At 32.9% G+C, this 24,202-nt stretch overlaps 1 protein-coding gene across 2 annotated transcripts in view; it reads left to right on the top strand.

The window, feature by feature from the left end:
* Positions 1 to 24,202, top strand: part of LOC126880004 (polyamine-transporting ATPase 13A3-like) — a 107,711-nt gene that overhangs the window by 65,848 nt on the left and 17,661 nt on the right. The window contains exons 3-9 of one of the 2 annotated variants that reach the window (XM_050643513.1): positions 3,568 to 3,735; positions 4,915 to 4,982; positions 5,047 to 5,108; positions 5,473 to 5,629; positions 8,088 to 8,292; positions 13,809 to 14,007; positions 18,004 to 18,123. In XM_050643513.1, the coding sequence (XP_050499470.1) occupies positions 3,568 to 3,735; positions 4,915 to 4,982; positions 5,047 to 5,108; positions 5,473 to 5,629; positions 8,088 to 8,292; positions 13,809 to 14,007; positions 18,004 to 18,123 (979 nt within the window). Of the gene's footprint in view, positions 1 to 3,567; positions 3,736 to 4,914; positions 4,983 to 5,043; positions 5,109 to 5,472; positions 5,630 to 8,087; positions 8,293 to 13,808; positions 14,008 to 18,003; positions 18,124 to 24,202 lie in introns of both variants that reach the window. The other variant, XM_050643512.1, reaches the window with a different exon arrangement.

The raw sequence follows: 24,202 nt of genomic DNA, 5'->3' as shown, positions 1-24,202 counted from the left end.
AACACTCCTATTAGGACACCGACAATAATTTACAGACCATTCTTATTCATATCCATTTATAGTGGGGGAGGTCGGGTACAATTGTAACAATTTTTACTTGTAATTTTTTATTTAAAAATGGGTTCCATATAAGTGGGATATAAACATAGAGGACTATAGCCACTATAGGTCGAGCATTTGACTTCAATTTCCAATTTTATTTTGTAAGTTTTATTGATTAGGTAACTAGAAAAATGCATAATTTTAACTTAAAAACAAGTGTTACATATGTACAGATTCAAGGGACAATTGTAACACATAAAGGGGACAAATGTAACAATGTCAAAATTATGGAATTTTATCCAACTTATTCCCAAAATAAATATTTTTAAACAGGTGTCTTGTAAACCAATAAAGAATTAAATATTATATTATAAAGACCTACTTACTACTACTTGAAATAAAATCAAACATATAAATCAAGAATGATTTCCAAAACAGACACACACATTTATAATAATATTATTATATTATATAATATATAAATATATATTATTAATTAATATATTTATGTATATATTTATTTATATATACCCACACATACATAGTGATACATACATTATGTAAGGTGTATGTATATACTGGTATGGGAAATACACGTTACAAATGTACCCGTTGCTAGTGTTACAATTGCACCACAACGACATGCCAATGGTTTGTCAGAATTTTATAACAGATCACAAAATCTAATCTCAATTTAATAAATATATTGATAAATGTATAATATGACTTAATTCTTATGCCACCCTTTCTAAACAATAACTCTAAAACTAGAGCGATTATCCAAAAATACAAAATTTATTTAATTTTACTCGCCAGGCGTAAAAACCAATATTTTAGTCTAACAACGTAACCCCCTCACTTAACATCGCCAAACTACGGTCAGCATTACACCACTAAATACTTTCTCACATGCAGCGTTGCCAGCTCTAGTCGACCAGAAACAAGATGTTTAGATGCAATGTTACATTTGTACCGCGTTACAATTGTACCCGATCTCCCCTATACTTAGATCTTTCGATTTATATCTTAGTTTCGAAAGTTCATGTATGAAAGGCTTCGAATGTTTAACCCACTTGTTCGTACAAATAGTTACGTTTTATCTGTTTCACCCAGTCCAATAATCCAATATCGCTCTTCTGACTGTGCTTCTTGCTATACCAACGAAACGTTCTGGGCCTATGTATGATTCTTTCGTTTCTTTCTTGGCAAATAGGTCCGCTTTTTTGTTAGCTTAACTACCAATATGTCCAGGCATCCAGAATGAACTCACTTTGTTACTCTTTCCGTTCCGAATCAGATTCTGCAGACAGTTCCAAAGTAACTTGGAGTCAAACAGATTAGATTCCAGTAACTTTAATGCCGTTTGACTATCTGCGATAAGTTTTATAGATCTGTCCCTGCAGTTCATCTTTATTGTTTCCCACAGGCACATCCCTATATCCCTTTGTCATAAACTGTTTGCAAGATAACTAAGGCTTGATTTCCCTCTTTCCCATCATCAGTTTTAAAGCCGTCTGTATACCAGCATTGATCTGCCATTGAGAGATTCGTTTTACTCGACTTCCATTGATCCCTTCCTGAATAATGCCCTTCCTGGATAATAAACGGCTTTTTGAGATTGTATTTAGTTTGCATTGCTTCTGGTACAATTTCCCCCATTGGACGATATTTTATTATATTTCCAGATTTGCTCCCGGTGTCCTTTCGTCCTTTTTCCTGGTATCTCATACGCATTCTCTAACTGAAAACATTACAATTATTTATTTGTAATATAAAAATTTTACTACACCAGGAAGGATCTGTTTTTAGGTGGATGTGAGAGGTGGCATTCGGATTTTTGCGGATAAAGTTAGGTGATAACTTCGTTAATAATAATTGACTTTTGGAACAAAGTCGTATAGGAATAAAACAAAGATAATTAAATTTTCTATCAGATACGATTGGTTAAAAATGTCTTAATTTAACACCCTTGCTGCAAAATAGCAATAAATATAAAATAAGGGGGCAAAACAAGAATGTCCTTATTCAATGTTTTTCCATCACTTAGCTTAAACTTGGAACCTTCCTAATTCGCTTAGAAAAATTTTGTAATGTGCTAAAACCGTCCACCAAATTTAATTAAAAATGGACTTACTAGATTTTGCATAATAATTTTGCAATCTAAACTTTTTTTTCAAATTATAATTTTTTAAAATCTTGCACAACAAAAACTAGAACATACAAAGATTTGTCAATTTTTTTACATAATAAAGAAGCACTCCACCTATCTAATACACTTTACAGAATTGAAATCTGATTATTTAAGCAGCCTCAGCAATGTTTTAAAGTTATAAACAATTTTCTGGCTTATAAACAAATTAGTGCTGTGTCCAGGAGGGGGTGCTACGGGCTCCTTTATTTAGATGGACTTACCCAAGTTTTTTTTATGTATTTTGACCCGTAGAACACGAATTTTTTGGGTAACAGTTGATCCGGATGTCGATAAGATTGTTATAAACAAAGAACTTGAGGAATTACATAACATTGATTTTCGCAAAATAAAACATTTTTTTGCATTTCTTGGATAATTCTAAGCAAAAAATGTTCTCACAAGTTTTTTGTAGGATGCATAGTTTTCGAGAAAAAAATGGTGGAACATTCAAAAAATCGAAAAACTGCAATTTTTGAACGAAAATGACTTTTGATTAAAAAATAAAATAGCAATTCTGCTAACAGCATTTGAAAGTTTAAGTCAAATTATACCGGTTTTAATTATTTGCAATGCTAAAAATTATTTTTTTTATTATTAAACAAAGCTATTTGTTTATAAGCCAAAAAATTGTTTGTAATTTTAAAACAATGCTGAGGCCCCTTAAATAATCCGATTTTAATTCTGTAAAGTGTATTAGATAGGTAGAGCAAAATGGTCTACTTTTTGTTCAGAAAGATTTTAAAAAATTTGAACTTTTTTAAAAACCTTTACATTGTAAATTTATTATGCAAAATCTATTAGGTCGATTTTAATAAAATTTGGTAGACCATTTAAGTAAGTTATAAGAATTTTCTAAGAGAATTACTAAGGTTCTAAGTGTCACCAAAGTGGTTAAGAAACATTGAATAACAACAGGCGTATTTTGCCCCCTTATTTTGTATTTATTGCTATATTGCAGAAAAGGTAATATCTTAAGACATTTTTGACCAGTCGTATAGCATACAAAATTCAATTATCTTTATTTTATTTCTGTACGACTTTGTTCCAAAACGAACCGTTTTAAAGTTATAAGCAAAGAAAGCAGAAAAAAAATCGATGTTTTTCGAAATTTTTAAATATTTTAATTTTTTTATTAATGTTCCGGGCATATTTGAGAAGGAGCATAAGTCAATTATTATTACTGAAGGTGTCACCTAACAATCTGCAAAAAATCCGAATGCCACCTCTCATATCCAAAAATACACGTTTTTTACAGATTAGGCTTGGTCTATACAAATTTTTGCATCATCTGCCTCATTTATTATTCTATTTATTACTTATTTTTATTTTTTCAGGAGATTCAAGGATTCATCTACAGTAACCTGAAATCCAAATTGTGTATATTTTTTTATATACTGACGTTAGGTACTTTGAGATTGTTTTTTCACTGGTATCCACATTTACATATAAAATCAACGCACACCAGAAGTGACCTTAAAACTGCAGATAAGGTTTTAGTTACGGTAATTTTTTTAAATGTTAAATTATTATAAATTATTAAAATTATTATTTAAATTTTAAATTGTTGTTATACCTACATGTTTTATGCATTATTTTTGTGGAGGATCATGCCATGTATCACGTAATATTGAACACATGTTGACCAATATTGATCACATGTTGAACGGATTTTTACTAGTTACTAAAGGTGTGATCTACAAATGTCTTTAGACCCCACTACATGTCATTAGAATTTATTCATTTTAGAACAATCTATGGCTTGTTAGAATCTTATTTCCAGCAGTAATCACTAAAATATAGTGCTTTTTCACCAAATCTCTTGATTCGTTCCTATATCATATTAATTCCTGTTCTTGGTCCATTTGTTGTTGAGTTGTGATTCAAGCTATATCGGCTGTAAGCACAAGATCTCTGTATGCTTGATGCAATTAGAAAATGTATTATCTTCTTCAAGTGGCATTTTTGTATACGCCACCGTATATATCTAGAAAGACTTTCAGTTCAAATCTTGCCAGTTGCGATTCGTTTAATTTTGTCAATATTCATAGATGAGCACTGGTCTAATCAGACTTTCTTACATTTGGGGTCTATCTTTTGACTTTTGCTTTAAATGTGTCTATCTTTTGACTCATCCTAAGTCTATCTTTTGATTCTTATGTTAGGATTACCATATTATCTTAGGGTTTCCAGATTTGAGGTGCTGGAGACTCACTTTCACCCATGCCATCGTGGATAGCATTTGTATGTTAACTATGGTGGTGCTTGGTATTTAGCCACTTGGTATAGCTACTGCCACTAAGATTCATCTACTAACCATTCATTTCTGCCCTTCTCAACCGGTCGTGGGACCGGCTACGGTGGTTAAACTGGGTTCTTCGCGAAATACTTGGTTATTTTTATACAATGTGATCTAGTATAAAATCCAAAATCTATAAATTATGTCAATAAAAATAACCATAAATCTCCTAAATTTGATAATAGAGTTTCCATAACATACTTTTCAGATAGTTGTTCATGTTGTGGTCATAATCATTAGTATTTGATTCATATATTATTATAAAATCTTTATATTATACTTGTTGCTGATTAATGATTTTGGGAAAGTACAATATCTACAAAGTTGTATTACATAAGTATTTTTAATTAATAAGTGCCGTAGGTTAAATTTGGTTTTATTTTAGGATATTTATAGAAAATACAAATCATACTTTGTTAAGGATATTAAAACGATCCAGGCCAGCTCTCTAAGGTGAGAGGAAATGTGTAGATAATAAAAACGATATACATAATTATAATATTTAAAATTTCAGCAGTACTGGTAAACAAAATGAAGATAATATCTTGGAATGCAATACATGCGACGGCAAACAAAAAAGTAAGTATTGTAATGATCTTAAATAAAACGAGCGACTCTAATTTACATAAATTATTTATTTACCACACGATATTTACATTTTACAGCTTCCAAAGTAAACTTAACTAATAATATCGCTGCTTATATAGGTACATAAATACATTATTTCAGAATCATCTAGATTAGTCTACCCATATTCGTTAATACTTCGTTACACTGCTCCCCTCTTAGATCTGAACGTCCCGATTAGCAACTCTATATGAAGGCCCAGGATGGCGGAATTTACAGGATTCTCTAGCTCTGCATAAACCCCCCAAGAAGAAATATTTTTTTACTAATATTTCGACAGTTGCATAGTTACATAACGTAAATATTCACATTTTAGGACTATATCAAGCCCGAATTATCAAATGTAAGAAACTTTTGTATATATGGGACGATGATACCAAGAGTTTTGTCAAGTTAGCTGGATTTGACAAAGGTATTACAAGATCCAAATTACATTCTTTTAAAGGACAAACAGAGGACAAGCAAGTTACAAAGTAAGTCCTGCAATGATATAATAACTTCAGATTTCATTAATTTAAAATAAGATGAGATTTTTGTACTCGATGGTACTCCTATATATGCATATCAAATCCTGTTACTCCGTGAATGAGCATAGGGCATCCACAAAGCTTTCCCATTCCTGTTTTTTTTTTCTTCAGAAGGTGCTATTAAGTTTGGTTTGCTTCGCTTCAGGTTTGTTAATTTTTGAATTTAAGGTGAGTGAGTCATCAGCTCTATGCACCCGATAGTCTGTTTCTTCTTCCTGATTCTCTTCAACATTTTTTTTTATCTATTCTATTTCTGTTTGATTTTTGTATTTTACCTAGTAGTTAGTTTTCCTTCCCATTTTTAAAAAATCTTGGTGCCAGGTCTTTCTCCCGCCTTTAGTTTTTTGAGTTTACATCAGGCTTGTTTACTTTTGTGAGTTTCTGGTACCTATGATCTCACTTCATGTTCTTTCCTATGCATTTCCTATAATTCTATTTGCACTCTTACATTCGCACCATTTTCTTTTCTTCTCTAGATATATCTCTTATGTTTTTCTGTATTTTTTGTTCATTTCTTGTACGTTCTGTGTCTATGAAAATGTCTCTTCTTCCCTTCAACGTTGATTTTTCTTGTAATATCATTATATTCTCTTTCCATTCCGTCATTTCAACTATCCATCTTCCTTGCCCTATGTTCTGGGCCCTTCGTATCTTAGCTTTCAACAAGAGTTTTTTTTCAAACATTCTTTTCCAAGCTTCCTTGAGTATATCTTATTTTCGGCATCCATTGTAATTCCAGTTATTGTTAAGTTATTTCGAATTGAAAAATGAATAACCATTTTCAATTTCGTTGCAACACGAAACTACAGCCGCATCATTATTCCAGTTCAATCAGAGAGTGCAGCAAGCACCTCTACCGGTTTCGAAACTTATTAGTCTCTCATCAGGAAGCACATATGCTGCTCTCTCTGACCCAACTAGGACAAACCCCGGCGTGCAGTCACGGATTGCAACGAACGAAATGGCAGGGATGTCCTAGCGGCAACTGCTAGCAAAAAACTAAGTTTTCAATCTAATAGCACATAAAACAACATCCAAAAATGTTATTCTACATCATACCAGACTGAAAACAATGGGGACCTTCTCTGGTAACACCTTCGAGGCTTCTACAATTTTCAAGCCATAACGGATGCTGAGACTAAGGAAGATGAGGGACTTTTACAATTTATAATTCACGTCCCATCTGCTCAGCGCGGTAAGGTTCCAACGAGAATGGTTCCAGAGGTGTTACCAGAGAAGTTTCCCATTGTTTTCATTCTGGTAGGATGTAAAATAACATTTTTGGATATTGTTTTATGTGCTACTAGATTGAAAACTTAGTTTTTTGCTAGCAGTTGTCACTAGCTCCCTGCCATTTCGTTCGTTGCAATTCGTGACTGCACGCCGGGGTTTGTCCTAGTTGGGTCAGAGAGAGCAGCATATGTGCCTCCTGATGAGAGACTAATAAGTTTCGAAACCGGTAGAGGGGCTTGCTGCACTCTCTGATTGAACTGGAATAATGATGCGGCTGTAGTTTCGTGTTGCAACGAAATTTAAAATGGTTATTCATTTTTTATTTACCTGCTTACTCTGATTGGAGTACGAAGGGGACCATTCTAGTTGGAACTTTACCGCGCTGAGCAGATGGGACGTGAATTATAAATTGTAAAATTCCCTCATCTTCCTTAGTCTCAACATACGTTATTGCTTGCAAATTGTGGTGTTACACCTCGGATGTGTTACCAGAGAAGGTTCCCATTTTTTTTTCAGTCTGGTAGGATGTAGAATAACATTTTTGGATGTTGTTTTATGTGCTGTTAGATTGAAAATTTAGTTTTTTTTATTTCGAATTGTTGTCTTTCCCTTCTTTCCATCCTGTCTTTTATCTCTTTAACTTTACTATGTAGTTCTTCTTTTCCTGTGTCCAATCTTCCTTCATATGGGTGATCTGCTCAGCCATACTTTTTATGTCTTCTCTATTCGTCTGTATCTCTTTCTTGGTGTCATTTATGTCCTCTCTCATTTCTCTGATATCGTTTTTAATTTCCTTTCTAATTTAGATAGTATGCTCCAGGATATAGTAAATCTTCTTCTTCTTAAAGTGCCGTCTCCTCAATGGAGGTTGGCTACTACAATTGCAAATTCTTCTCTGTCTTCAGCTGTTCTTATTAGCTGTTCAAAATTTAGCCCTGTCCATTGTCGGATGTTTCTGAGCCACGATAGTATTTTCCTTCCTAGTCCTCCCTTTTCCTCGATCTTTCCTGTCACTATAAGTTGAGCGTATTGGTACTTATTATTTCTCAGTATGTGGCCTAGGTATGATGTTTTTCTAACTTTCACTGTGTTGAAAAGGTATGGTAAATACTAAAAGTTAATTCAAACAATCATAATAATAATAATTGTTATTGTAAGTTTACTTTTTTAGGAGAATTTTGTATGGAAATAACGAAATATCAGTCCCAGTGCAAACAGTAATGACTTTGATCCTTTTAGAAGCTCTCACGCCATTTTATATGTTCCAATTGTTCAGCTTGATCGTATGGTTGGCTGAAAGCTACTTCTATTACACCATTGCCATAATAATAATGTCATTTGTTGGTATTTCGACATCAGTACTTCAAACGAGAAAGGTACCTTCTTAATATGACTATTGCACCGTATGTAAGTAAAATGCTTTACTTCTGAACGGTGTTTTAAGTTTAAGTATATTACCAAAAGCAAAAAATTGTTGTTAGTATGAAACGGCCCACACACGTCCCGATTAAACCACTCGAATGTCGTGACCGGCAACATTGGACCCAAGGGTTGATGTGTTTGTAACAGTGATGTGGGAGAGAGTCCCTCCCACACTCCCTCCCACATCACTGGTATGTAAGCTTGTTAAAAGCCGGGACACACATATCCGCACCGCGTCCGCATCGAGCAGAGACAGAGACATGGATGCAGTGACCGAGCATGGCTACGGTACTGACGCAATGCGGTACTATGTATCCCCACAGATAAAATACCTTATGTCCCTTTTTCGGACAGCTTGTATCTTAGTGCACTCTCTGTAACCTACAGCTAAATCTTATGTTTGTGCGTTGCCATACTTTTTTCTTTCCTTCTTTCATAATTTCAATCAATGTTAAATGTACCTACAAGAATAATAGAATCATTTTATAAGAACGTTTAAATTGAACCCAATTTTGAAAAAATGTCAAAACTTTAAATTATCCACGTCCGTCTGTCCGTCCGTCCATCTGTCTGTCTGTTTGTAAACTCAACTCCTCCATCATTATACCAGGTAGAATGACAAATGAGGTGTCAAATGAAAGCTTATAACCAAGGATGGTAATAAAGGTGATAAATTTGACCTAGGCTGTCTGTCCGTCTGTCCGATTATAAGCTTTCCTTTGACACCTCATTTGTCATTCTACCTGGTGTAGCGACGAAGGAGTTGAGTTTACAAACAGACAGACAAGACGGACAGACGGACGTGGATAATTCAACGTTTTAACATTGTTTCAAAATTCGTGAAAACAACAACATAAAAAACTTTACTTAATAATTGGTGTACAATAGTTATTTATGAAACAGTTTGTGAAGTATGCTTTTTGCGAATACACGCGATGTTTAGAGCACGAGCGATAACGGAGCGAGTGCTATACATCGCGTAAGTTCGCAAAAAGTACTTCACGTACAGTTTCATACAATATTTTATCTATTATGAACAAATAAAAAAACTTTAACTCTTCGTCACTGGAATTTATTTCTATTTTACAATTTTTAGAACTTTGACATTTAAAAATTCAAACTTCTTTCAAACCACAAAACTGTCAAAACTTTTGTTGTAATTTATTGCTCATTATGTCATCACCATGACAACGCGAAAGTTAAGGATATTTGATTATATGAAAGTGTGTCAAAAACAGTGCGAAAAAGTAAGTCCCATTTAAAATACATTGTTACTTCACGCACACTTTAAACACTTCACGCACTGCTATCTATAATGACAGTTTTCACAAACTAAAAACTTATACATAATATGACATGGAGTAGATACAACTATTTTTTAAATGCAACTTTATGTAATGTGATAGAATGAAGAAATAGAGGATATGGCAACGGTGTTACATGTGATGCTCGGATCCAATGCCAAAATCTACACATAGATATTAGGGTGCACTAATATACAAGCTGTCTACTTTTTCTTTCTCGCCGTAGCACGTCTCACACTCTGCCGTGTGTCGGCTCGGGCTTGGTGCGGATATGTGTGTCCCGGCCTTAACACGACAAAAAATAGCCGACCGATCTGGTTGTACAAACGTGATATCTCGATAGCCCGACAGACTACCTGTAGTAATGGTCGGAACGTGTGTAGCAACAGAAATGGTAGGGAAGTTCAGTCTCGTCGGATAGTATGGTCGGGACGTGTGTAGGTCGTTTTAGGCCAAGCCAATATAAGAAAAAGATAAGTTTAATTATCTCAAATCGACATAAAACCGTCTACACACGTCCCGACCATACTATCCAACAAGACTGAACTTCCCGACAATCCCTGTTGCTAGACACGTTCCAAACATTACTACAGTTGGTCTGTCGGCCTGTCGCGATATCACGGTTGGCATCTAAACATTCCGTATATGTATTTGGAACCTAGGAGTTTTCTATTGGTTCGTTGTAGCACGCGCTCATATTTTAACCAGTAGGCAGCGAGGTTCCAAACGCATATACGGAATGTTATTCGGTGCCAAATTCATATACGGAATGTTAAATATTCTTACACCGAAAAAGATAAGTTTTTATTAGAGTCTGTTAAACGGAGATTAATTTTAAAATACTTGTTACTGTATTATTAAATAAAAATAAAACAATTATAGTATTTGGAATTTTATTTGGTGCGAAATTCATATACGGTATGTTAAACATTCGTAGAACAAAAAGACGATTTTTATTAAAGCCAATTAAAATGAGACTGGTTTTTAATAGTATATTATGCAACCAGCATTTAATGATGGTCATTATGAAGCGAGTATAAGGGACACGAAAAGAGCCGCCTAGCGGCGAGTTTCGTATAGAGTACGAGCTTCATAACGATAATTAAATGCAAGTTGTATACACGATTTTTTCTATGATCATTCACAAAAAAATATATTCAAATTTATTAATTTTGTAACGCAAACAAATCAAGTAGTTTGTCAGTCTGACAGTTTGTTTACATATTGAGAACTGTCAAAGAGTAGTAGTTTTCCTGTAGTTGGCTGTATACCATATAATACAAAAAAAACGAATAAAGTCCTTTATAAGAAGTCTCTATTTAAAATCCCTCAAAAGGCTACATCACAGAACTAGTTTTCGATTGGTTGACCAATCATCATCAGTGCTTTCCTAAAATGAATATAACCTGATAAAATGAGGCAAAGGTTTTAAAATTTTGACTACGTTTTAAAAAAGTTGTAGGTTATACTCACGTGACCTTACCATGCTAACCTCCAAAATATAATATTACAAATTTTATTTACATATATTATATAATTACAAATATTTTGGTGGTTAGCATGTAAGATCACGTGAGTATAAAGTACAACTTTTTTTAACCGTACAATTTTAAAACCTTTGCACCATTTTATAAGGTTATATTCATTTTAGGAAAGCACTGATGATAATTGGTCAACCAATCGAAAACTAGTTCTGTGATGTAGCCCTTTTTAGGGATTTTAAATATAGACCTTTTATAAAGGACTTTATTCGTTTTTTTTTTTTGTATGATATGGTATACATCCAACTACTGGAAAACCTTTTTCCTTATGGATCTTTAATAATACATTAACAATAATTTTTCTATTCTCATACTATAATATATCAATTATGATGTCACTACCTCTATCATAATGAACTTCATTATGATACACATTTTCAATAAGATACAGATTTTTAACCAATAGAATCGCGATATGACATTCGCGATAAAGGTGACACACGCGCAGTAACCAATGGTGAGTCAAATATATTCGCTTTGACAGTTCTCAATATGTAAACAAACTGTCAGACTGACAAACTACTTAATTTGGTTGCGTTAAAAAATTAATAAAATGGAATATATTTTCATTATATTAATATATTGGAATATAAATTGGAAAAAATCGTGTATACAACTTGCATTTAATTATCATTATGAAACTCGTACTCTATACGAAACTCGCCGCTAGGCGGCTCGTTTCGTGTCCCTTATACTCGCTTCATAATGACCATCATTAAATGCTCGTTGCATAATATACTATTAAAAACCAGTCTCATTTTAACTGGCTTTAATAAAAATCGTCTTTTTGTTCTACGAATATTTAACATACCGTATATGAATTTCGCACCAAATAACATTCCAAATCCTATAATTGTTTTATTTTTGTTTCATTAAACAGTAACAAGTATTTTAAAATCAATCTCCTTTTAAGAGACTCTAATAAAAACTTATCTTTTTCGGTGTACGATTATTTAACATTCCGTATATGAATTTGGCACCGAATAACATTCCGTATATGCGTTTGGAACCTCGCCGCCTATTGGTTAAAATATGACCGCGTGCTGCAACGAACCAATAGAAAACTCCTAGGTTCCAAATACATATACGGAATGTTTAGATGCTCACGGTTGTACAACCAGATCGGTCGGCTCGAGCATCGGGTACAACTTCTTTTGTCGTATCAACAAACCTACACACACACACCATCCGTCGAGCCTAACGTTGTTAGTCGCAACAGTTGGATGGTTTAGTCGGGACGTGTGTAGGGAGTTTAAGATAATCTCCTAAATTTCAATTTTTTATGAAGAGCGCTTACGTTAGAGTGGACTAGATTTTAACATATTTGAATTATATTTTTATTTCTATGGGTTTCACATATCATCTACTCTTTAAGATTTTGATATTTTCGGAATTTGGTAGAATTTTGTTAGTCGCAACAGTTGGATGGTTTAGTCGGGACGTGTGTAGGGAGTTTAAGATAATCTCCTAAATTTCAATTTTTTTATGAAGAGCGCTTACGTTAGAGTGGACTAGATTTTAACATATTTGAATTATATTTTTATTTCTATGGGTTTCACATATCATCTACTCTTTAAGATTTTGATATTTTCGGAATTTGGTAGAATTTTGTTAGTCGCAACAGTTGGATGGTTTAGTCGAGACGTGTGTAGGGAGTTTAAGATAATCTCTTAAATTTCAATTTTTTTATGAAGAGCGCTTACGTTAGAGTGGACTAGATTTTAACATATTTGAATTATATTTTTATTTCTATGGGTTTCACATATCGCTTATGCACGAGAAAAGTGTCACATTTCAAAATTTTGTCAAATTGAGGTAAATACACAAAAAATCGAAAAAAAAAACGGCGAATTTTATGAACGTAGTGTCATAACTAAACTCCGAATAGTTTCCGTGAGATGGGAGGAAATGTCGCTTTACCGGTGTTGAGGTCGGATGGTTCGTCTATTGATGTATCGACATAATTCAGTTGAGTGCAAGACGTTGTCGAGGTAAGAACATAATTTTTTTTTAGTAAACCGTCACATTTAAAATTTCTAATAATTTGCTATGTGGCTTGTTTCTAGTTTTATCTTGAAAAGTGACATATTTGACTTATTTCTACAAAACCTTCCCTTTTTTTTAAATGAAAAGTGACACATTTCACCAGAACTAGAAAAATATTGGGTAATTTACCGTCAATATAAGTACAGGTTGTAAAGACCATTCCGAGGCACCACACTGCCAAGGTTCTACAGTAAATTTTTATTGTATGGAGCTACAAGTTGAAATTAAAAAACCGACATGACATTAAAATGGGAATATCTCAGAAGCAGTTTTTTTGAAATGTGACACTTTTCTCGTGCATAAGCGATATCATCTACTCTTTAAGATTTTGATATTTTCGGAATTTGGTAGAATTTTGTTAGTCGCAACAGTTGGATGGTTTAGTCGGGACGTGTGTAGGGAGTTTAAGATAATCTCCTAAATTTCAATTTTTTTATGAAGAGCGCTTACGTCAGAGTGGACTAGATTTTAACATATTTGAATTATATTTTTATTTCTATGGGTTTCACATATCATCTACTCTTTAAGATTTTGATATTTTCGGAATTTGGTAGAATGTGTACGACGTATTGCTTTTAGAATCAAGAAAATTTAAGAGGCACTGTAAATTATGTAGATAGAGCTATAGTGTGTAGAGGCGATGAGATTTATGAAGAAGTACCAACGACAGAATTGGTACCAGGAGATTTAGTTATTATACCACCAGAAGGATGTGAAATGCAATGTGATGCAGTTTTATTAACTGGAACTTGTGTTGTCAACGAGAGTATGTTAACAGGTAAAAACTATTTGTCAAATAATATTCATAACTGCATTGGAAGAAAATTGGCTTCATACCTAAATACCTCTTCCTCATTCATATATCGGGGGTGTCCAATATACAGGGTGTCCCGAAAAGATTGGTCACAAATTATACCACACATTCTGGGGTCAAAAATAGTTCGATTAAACCTAACTTACCTTGGTACAAATGTGCTCATAGAAAAAGTTACAGCCCTTTGAAGTTACAAAATGAAAATCGATTTTTTTCAATATATCGAAAACTATTAGAGATTTTTTATTGAAAATGGATATGTATCATTCTTATGGCAGGAACATCTAAAAACAAACTTATAGTGAAATTTGTCCAACCCATAACAATTTTATGGGGGTTTTGTTCCCTTAAACCCCCCCCCCCAAACTTTTGTGTACGTTCCAATTAATTCATTATTGTGGTACCATTAGTTAATCACAACGTTTTTAAAACTTTTTGCCTCTTAGTATTTTTTCGATAAGCCACTTTTTATCGAGATGCCGCTTATTTTTTAATATATTTACATAAAAATTGTATGGTGGTTTTGTTCCTGTAAACCCCCCAAATGTTTGTGTATGTTCCAATTAAACTATTATTTTGGTACCGTTAGTTAAACACAGTGTTTTTAAAACTTTTTTGCCTCTTAGTCTTTTTTTTTTTTTTGATAAGTTACCTTTTATCGAGATGTGGCTTCTTTTTCAAAATATACCTAAAAATGTAAAATATAGTAATGAAACACAGACTTACTTACAATCATTTAATAATACTTTGACGACCGGTTTCGATCTCTACACTATTCAGATCATCTTCAGGTCGGCGTTACAAGTAGTTAAATGCTACAATTAAAGAAAGCCAGAGTTAGAACATTGTCTGGTTGTACAATGCTAATAGAAAGCCAAAATTTGAAAAAAAAATTTTGAAGAAAGGGGGGTATGCAACTGCTGACATTTCAGAACAACAAACTGATACATACATATGCACACATATGAGAAACAGATACTCATAAGCATGTATACGTACATGGGTGCATGCGGTACGCGGTTTTACCGCATGCATCCATGTACGTATACATGCTTATGAGTATCTGTTTCTCATATGTGTGCATATGTATGTATCAGTTTGTTGTTCTGAAATGTCAGCAGTTGCATACCCCCCTTTTTTCAAAAAATTTTTTTCAAATGTTGGCTTTCTATTAGCATTTGTACAACCAGACAATGTTCTAACTCTGGCTTTCTTTAATTGTAGCATTTAACTACTTGTAACGCCGACCTGAAGATTATCTGAATAGTGTAGAGATCGAAACCGGTCGTCAAAGTATTATTAAATGATTGTGAGTAAGTCTGTGTTTCATTACTATATTTAATATGGACTCACATATTCAACCCATTCAATATCTAAAAATGTAAATTATAAATAAATTTTCAGATTATTAACAGGTCTCTATAATCGTACTTAACCATATACAAATATGTGGTGGATTCGACAAATATTCAAAATATCTCGATAAACAGTGGCTTATCGAAAAAGTACTAATAGGCAAAAAAGTTTTAAAAACATTGTGTTTCACTAATGGTGCCACAATAATAATTTAATTGGAACATACACCAAAGTTTGGGGGGTTTAAGGGAACAAAACCCCCATAAAATTTTTATGGGGTGAACAAATTTCACTTTAATTTTTTTTAAAGATGTTGCTGCAATAAGAATACCACACGTCCATTTTCAATAAAAAATCTCTAAGAGTTTTCGATATATGAAAAAAAATCGATTTTCATTTTGTACCTTAAAAGGGCTGTAACTTTTTTTGTGTGCACTATTGTATATAGGTAACTGAAGTTCAATCAACCTATTTTTGACCCCAGAATCTGTGGTATAATTTATGACCAATCTTTTCAGGGGTGTAATAACCTTAATCTATATTTCCTCTCTTTGTATATTATTGTACTCGGAAAATGTCCAATTTAGTTTGGGTATTCAGCTGGTAGCATTAATTTTTATGACGTTTCTTATTGAAATATTCTTTCTTCTATTTATCATAGTAAGAACTTGAAATGAGGAACAAATCCCGAAGGAGTGATGTACTGGAATTGTTTGAACGTCACAAAGAAAGAGTAATCAATTGGAATGCAGAAACTATATGAGTATAACACTTCTTAACACACCGTACAAAAAATATTTTCAAGTAACCTATATGGTCGCCTAAGTGCATATTCAGAGGAGCTGCTTGGTGAATATCAAAGTGATTTTAGATCTGCTCGATCAACAATAGACCAGATACTGGAAAAAACCAACAAATTCAATATCCATGCCTACTACCTAGCCTATGATACTGTGATGTGTTACGAAGTAAATTGTATGGAGCCATGGACGAATTCTACATTCCTGATAAACCAATAAGACTATGTAGATATCTCTCAGAAAAATAGGAATACTAAATTGGATAGGCCATCTAGTAAGATTACAGCAGAACAAGAACAAGCCCTTTAATAGAATCCTTTTGTTATATACGGTGAGAAGTAGATGAAGAGGTAGGCCAAGGCTTAGATGCAGGGCCTATTTTACCACTAGGCCCGTGAGTGTGAGGCACCTGCCTCGGGCCCGTATTTGAATGGGGCCCGGAAAGATCATCAAACAAAACATGTTTATTACAATAACAAAACAAAATTATTTTCAAAGTTCTTTCATTTTACGAACAGGCAATGATAAATGATAACCATAAGAGTTATAATTAAGTGGATAGGCGCAAACTTTTGGCTTCAAATCTCTTTAAATGCATTCATTTTTTCGAATTATCCAAAAAGTAATAATTATTTTAAAAAAATTTAGACGCAGAATGAAAGATTACATTATTACCAAGGGCCCAATGTCCCTTAGAATAAATAAAAAGTTTCTTTTGAATAAGATACATATTTTAAATTAAAAACCACACTCAATTTTCTCTTTTTTCACCCCTGTAACTTATTAAAATAAACATTATCGAAGATTTCAGGGACTTTCGGCCCTCGGTAGTAACGTAAGCTTTCATTCTGCGATTAAATTTTTCAAAAATACTTATTAGTTTTCTCAGGCTTTCTCAGAAAAAAACAAATGCATTTAAATAGCATTGAAGCTGAAAGTTTGCGCCTATCCCCTTAAACAATGTTTAATTGTTTAAATATAAATTTTATTTATTGTTAACAAAAATTTTATTTTCTTGTGCAACTATATTTCTATTAAATAATTAATACATTTAAAAAAGTTATTATTATTATTAAATTGTATTTAGGGGCCCGAAAATTGTATAGTGCTTCGGGCCTGATTTGAAATAAAATAGGCTCTGCTTAGATGGAAAGATGCTGTAGATGGTGATGCTAGAAAAATAGGTGCAGCAAACTAGCAACGGATGACAATAAATAGGGGGCTGACTTGGAAATAAATTTAGGAAGGGGCTCTACTATTAGGGCGGCAGAACCATTGATGATAATATAATAGTCTTATTTTGATTATTTGTCTTTCTATTAGTTTTCGACAAAGTTAAACATAACATTCTCATTAAATATCTAAAACGGGGAAAGACTTGAAAAAGTGGTATTGTCATAATGAGAAACCTATATTGGAACCAACAGGCTGTGGCATAGAAGTGAGACAAGGCTGCGTACTTACCCATGCAGTTTTGAACAAATTGACAAAATGAAATACTTAGGAGTCTGGATTACTGAATCCAGAATAAAAAATTCGACAAAGAATAGAGCAATCAAGAGCAGCATTTTTGAAGATCAGGAAATTTGTAAGTAATCATAGGCTCGATCTGCAGATTAAATACCGGATGGTAAAATGTGATATACACTCTATTCTTTTTCATGGCGCTAAATCTTAGACTGTTAATGTTAACTTCATAAAGCTGGAAGCTTTTGAGATGTAGAAAAAAGATTTGGGTCTATTACGGTTGTACTATGATTCGAAATAGATCTAGATAATTGAATAAATATAATTTTATTTTTAGGAGAATCTGTACCTATAACTAAAACACCTTTACCAGAGGACAACTTTCGTTTTCAATTAAATGAAAACGTAAATCATACTCTCTTTTGTGGAACAAAGATCATTCAAACTAAGAGTAAAGGTAGGGATTATTTTTTTGATTATATGCATAATAATACTTATTATTTATATTTTGAATATATAGCCTATGTGAGTCCATTTCAATTTAGGTAGAGAGAAATCAATTCTGTTCCGCATACTATAATAATTTCTGGTCTCCGGTACGGCAAAATTTAATGCTGAAATTACAATAAACAGTATTAGGCTGCTGTCTTGTTCTCAATATATAACAATTAAGCCAATTTAGATATTATACCTATTATTTTAATAAGTTTTCCTTACATGCCGGTACAAGCAATATTCTTGAATGTAGGTACATATGTGATACCATACTCCCTACTCCATACATGAAGCTCCGTTATGGCTAGCTGCAGGGCCCCCGTAAGGTTTACTGGCGCCTGTGTGCAAAAAATTATTTTGGCGCCCCTTAAGGTATTTTGGATTATGTTTTTTATTTATTTTTTGAAGGTAGGTAATTGCTTGAAGTGAACCAAAAAACTGAATTTGTGAAGTCATATTTATTATAAATATGACTATAATACTCAAGGTAAAATATTGTAAAACCTTCGAATTTTAAAGTACCGCTTGGATTGACATGACATTTCGCATACACACAGCTAACATGTCATAGAAAAAGTGATACTGTCCCGATGTGTGCTTTTGCCCTGAATGTGAGTTTCACCCCTTCTCGGGGGTGAACAAACATATAAAAATTCCGGAATTGAATAAAATGACAAATTATTTTAAACAACTTTTGTTCTATAAAGTTTTTTCACTAAGTCAATACGTTTTAATATTTTTCAAGTTACTTCCGAGTAAATGAAATATGTTCATTTTTCAATAAAAAAAAAACGATTTTAGACGGATTTTCGCAAATACCCCAAAAAGTAAGTACTTTATCGAAAAAAATATAGCTTATAAAAAAGTTAAAAAATGGTGTAGTACCTATATTTCAAGTCTGCAGACCCGGTAGAAGCAGAGTTGCAGCTAATGAAATGTAGGTTCTTATTTGTCAAATTCCAAATCGAACATCTTAACGTGAAATGACTAAAAATTCACGCACTTATCAAGGAAAACTCATTATAAACTTTTTAAAGTGTTGAAGAAGCTATATTTTTGTTTTTTTTTTAAGTTTTTTTAACATCAAATGTAAGTTACGCTCAAATAATGTTCGTCCCTTTTTTTGGTAAAAAAATCGTGAAAAGCACCCCCTAATTTAGGGGGCGATTAGCATCCCAAATGAAATTAATTGTTATCGCTTTACCAAAATTTCCTTTACTTATGTATTGTTTATATTAAAGCTTCATCGGTTCAAAGTGCTTATCTTTGAAAAGGCTGTAGTTAAAAGGGCCTGAACGAGGAACTAATCAGAAGTGTATACAAATTTTGAACAGTCATATCTTAAGCAATTTTTGTCTTACAGGAAAACAAAAAATTCAAAATATTCAGAAAAGCAAAACCTACATTTTTTTACTGCTTTAGATTTTTGTTACCAGTAATGATTTTTAAGTTATTTGAAAAAGAGGAATTTTGCAAGATTAAAAAAATTACTTTAAAGCCAAATATTTTCAAAAATAAGCACTTTAAACTGATGAACTTACAGATCATAATATAAACAATACATTGTATATTATGAAGTAAATGGTAAAACGGTAACGATTAATTTAATTAATTAATTTTTTTTAGCAAAAAAATGTTGCTTGTACTTGTTGCTAGAAACTTTTTTAAAAATAAAAAATAAAGCTCTTTTTAAACACTTTAAAGAAGTTGTAATGAGTTTTTCCAGAAAAGTGCTTAATTTTTTGGTTATTTTACGTTTAAATATTTGATTTGGAATTTGGCGAATAAGAACCTACTTTTCATTAGCTACAACTCTGCTTCTATGCAGAGTATTATGGTTATTAGTTCTATGCCTTTCTGGATTTGCAGACTTAGTATATAAATTATTTTTTTCACTTCTTTGTAAGCTATATTTTTGCCGAGAGTATTTTTTCGATAAAATATTTAGTTTTAGAGTTATTTGCAAAGAACCGTCTAAAAACGGGGTTTTTTGTTGAAAAATGAACATATTCACTTGCAAATAACTCGAAAAGTATTGACTTAGTGAAAATCTCTATAGACCGAAAGTTGGTTAGAATTAGTCAGTTTATCCAATTCCGGACTTATTGAACGCATGTTTTTTCACCCCCCAGAATACCCCCAGGTATTTTCGCGCGTATTCCCCTGAGAATACCCCTTTTATCCCCACGCACGGCACAATATCACTTATTTTCTTGTTAGCTATGTGTATGTCAATATAAGCAGTTCTTTAAAATTTACAGCAAAAACCGTGAGTAAATGGACTATTATTTGTCGACTAAAATATAAAAATGAAACAAACAGAATGAAATCATAACAAAATAAATTAAAATGCCTGGCTTCTGACATGTTTTCTCAAATGGGAATCGGCAGTAACTGGATGCTATACTAATAACATTTTGTGTGTGTTTATACTTAATCCTATTTAATTTCTCAATTTTTATTTTTTGTTTGTTTGTTTTTTGTAATTTTTGACTCCGGGTTTTGGCGCCCTTAAAGGATGTCGCCCGTGTTCATTGCACACTTTGCACATATGGTAGCGGGGGCCCTGGCTAGCTGGAAATTGGTGGTGGTCGGCTTTATTGCACTAAGTGACAAATGTTGTGAAAGTTCTCGAGGAGAAGAGTAATATTAACAAATTAGGATAAGAAAAAGAAATATTGATGTTATTGTTTGTCGAAAAATAAAAATTGTAAAACCGAAGCAGAGCAAAGCCGATGACCACGGAGCTTTAAGTACGGTACCACATACATTTAAGCATATTCCTTTTATCGGCATGTAAGTAAAACCTATTAAAATGGTATACCATTAAAACTGTAAACATACAGGGTGTACCAGACTAATTTAGCCAGGCTATATCTCTTAAACGAATAGAGATTTTCGAATGGGACAAAAACTTATCTATTCCATTTGTAATACACTGTAATATGGCGTAGAAAAAATCATCCCCTAAATATTCATCCCTTAGTTACAACCCCTAACTTTAATTTTTTTAATAGCACCCTGTACATTTTTTTATAGTTTTGGATGTGGTCTTCGATCGTCTATTCAACAAATTTGCTAAAAATAAAATCGGTTCGTAAATAATCAAGAAAATATCAGTTTATTTTTGTTAATTATGTGTCCCAGACTAATTTATCCAGGTTATATTTCTTAAACGAATAAAGATTTTCGAATGGGACAAAAACTGATCTATTCCATTTGTAATACACTTTAATATGGTGTAGAAAAAAAATCATCCCTTACATATTCATCCCTTAGTTACAGGGTTCTATTAAAAAAAATTAAAGTTAAGTATTGTAACTAAGGGATGAATATTTAGGGGATGATTTTTTCTACGCCATATTAAAGTGTATTACAAATGGAATAGGTTAGTTTTTGTCTCATTCGAAAATCTTTATTCGTTTAAGAAATATAGCCTGGATAAATTAGTCTGGGACACATAAATATCAAAAATAAACTGATATTTTTCTTGATTACTTACTAACCGATTTTATTTTAAAAAAATGTGTTGAATAGACGATCGAAGACCACATCCAAAACTATAAAAAAATGTACAGGGTGCAATTAAAAAAATTAAAGTTAGGGGTTGTAACTAAGGGATTAATATTTAGGGGATGATTTTTTCTACACCATATTACAGTGTATTACAAATGGAATAGATAAGTTTTTGTCCCATTCAAAAATCTCTATTCGTTTAAGAGATATAGCCTGGCTAAATTAGTCTGGGACACCCTGTATACGAGTAGGGATATAATTTGTTATACAGGGTGTCCAGAAACTATACCGACAAACGAAGAAAGAAGATTCTTCAGATAATTTTAAGACAATTTAACCCAATTCACTTAGTCCGAAAATGCTTCCTAAGGGAGCTAGAGCTCTTTGAAGATGGCGTCTTGTAATGAGTTTTTCGTAAATACCTCCAAAACGCTTCTATTCAGAAAAACAAAAATTGGTACGCGTATTAATCTTCCACAGATAAATCTATTCCATCCATTGCGAATTTTTAGTACCGATCATAGGCGTCCGTTTTTGGTAGGGCGACGGTTATTTTATCGCATAATGTTTTTGTCTTTACATTTTATGCATTTTTGACTCTGAATTATTAAATTGTGAGGTATTCTAGTACTAAAAGGTACTCTAGCTTTAAGTCGATAGGATACACCGTTTTCTAGAAAAATCGATTTGAAAATTTTTCGTTCTTTGAATTTCAAAAAAAATATCAAGAAAAACTTATTTAGAAAGACGAAAAATGGTTCTTCTTCTTGTAGTTCCTTCTCCTATCGGAGATTGGCTATCATCACAGCTATCCGTACCTTATTGGCGGCTGCTCTGAAAAGATCTACTGAGCTACAACTATACCACTCTCTTCAGTTTCTCAGCCAGGAAATTCTTCTTCTACCTATAGATCTTTTACCCTTTATTTTACCTTGCATTATGAGCCTTAATATCTCATATTTCGCACCTCTGGTAATGTGGCCTAAATATTCTAGCTTTCTTGTTTTGATGTTCTTTATCACCTCGCAATCCTTTTGCAGCCTTCTTAACACTTCTGCATTTGTAACTCGTTGGATCTATGGTATTTTCAAAATCCTTCTATAGCACCACATCTCAAAGGCTTCCAACTTCTTTATATTTTCTACTTTTAGTGTCCAGCTTTCCACTCCATACAACAAAGTCGAGAGCACGTAGCATCTTAAGGCTCTTATCCTCAGCTTCAGAGGAAGGTCTCGATTAACAAACATCTTTTTCATTTTTATAAATGCTTGTCTTGCAATTTCAATGCGTGTCCTGATTTCTCTACCTTGGTCATTGTTCCCAGATATTTGTAGTTATTCACTCTTTCTACTTGTTTTCCCTCGATATCCAACCTTCCTTCTGTATGTTGCTTAGAAATAATCATGAACTTGACGTTCATTTGTAGTCCATAGTCCATACTGACTTGATGTAATCTATTTACTAATAGTTACAGTGCATCTAGCTAGACTGTCTGCAAAAATAGCGGTGTCGTCTGCGAATCTTATGTTGTTCAAGATTTTTCCGTTTATTGATATACCCTGTTCTTCCTCTGATATTGCTTCCTTAAAAATAACTTCTCTGTACAGATTGAATAACAATGGAGACAACACGCAACCCTGTCTAACACCTCTCTTGATTTTTATGTCCTCTGTTTCGACATTTTCGATTTTAACCGTTGCTATTTGATTCCGTACAATAACCCGTATATCTCGACTGTCCACATTCTTCTCTTTTAAAAGTTTTATAAGTTTCTGATGTCGTACTCTATCAAAAGCCTTTTGATAATCTATAAAGCAGACATAGAGATCTTGGTTCATATCTAGTCGTCTTTGCGCGAGAACGTTAAAAGCGAACAGAGCCTCTCTCGTTCCTAGTACATACATTTATTTATATTCCAGAGATGAATCGATTTCATGCGAATTTCTAGTCCTGGTCATAGGCGTCCATTTTGGGTAGGTCAACAGTTATGTTATAGCATAACTTTTTATCTTTAATTTTTAAGCATTTTTGATACTGGATTATTAAATTGTGAGGTATTCTAGTACGAAAAGTTACTCTTGCTTTAAGTTAGCAAAATACAGTATCGCCCGAAATAAACAGTACTGAAACCGAAACATAGGTTTTTCTTTCTGCACTCTGTCATACCCACATTAACTTGTGTAGACCTGCCAACTAACTCTTAACTTAACAATTATTAATTATTAATACTTGTTAAGAATTACTTGGCAGGTTTTTACAAGTTAATTTAGGTATGTCAGCGTGCAGAAAGAGAAACCTATGTTTCAGTTTCAGTACTGTTTATTTCGGGCTATACTGTACATCGTTTCTTTTTGAAATTTTTTTTCAATTTTTTTTCAAATTCCAAAAACGAAAAACTTTCAAATCGATTTTTCTAGAAAACGGTGTGCCTGCCGACTTAAAGAAAGAGTACCTTTTAGTACTAGAATACCTCACAATTTAATAATCCAGTGTCAAAAATGCTTAAAAATTAAAGACAAAAAAGT

Source organism: Diabrotica virgifera, chromosome 2 (genome assembly GCF_917563875.1).
Source record: "Diabrotica virgifera virgifera chromosome 2, PGI_DIABVI_V3a".
Classification (NCBI taxonomy): domain Eukaryota; kingdom Metazoa; phylum Arthropoda; class Insecta; order Coleoptera; family Chrysomelidae; genus Diabrotica; species Diabrotica virgifera.
Note: the sequence above shows the minus strand (reverse complement) of the source record. Positions and strands in the feature narration are given on the sequence as shown.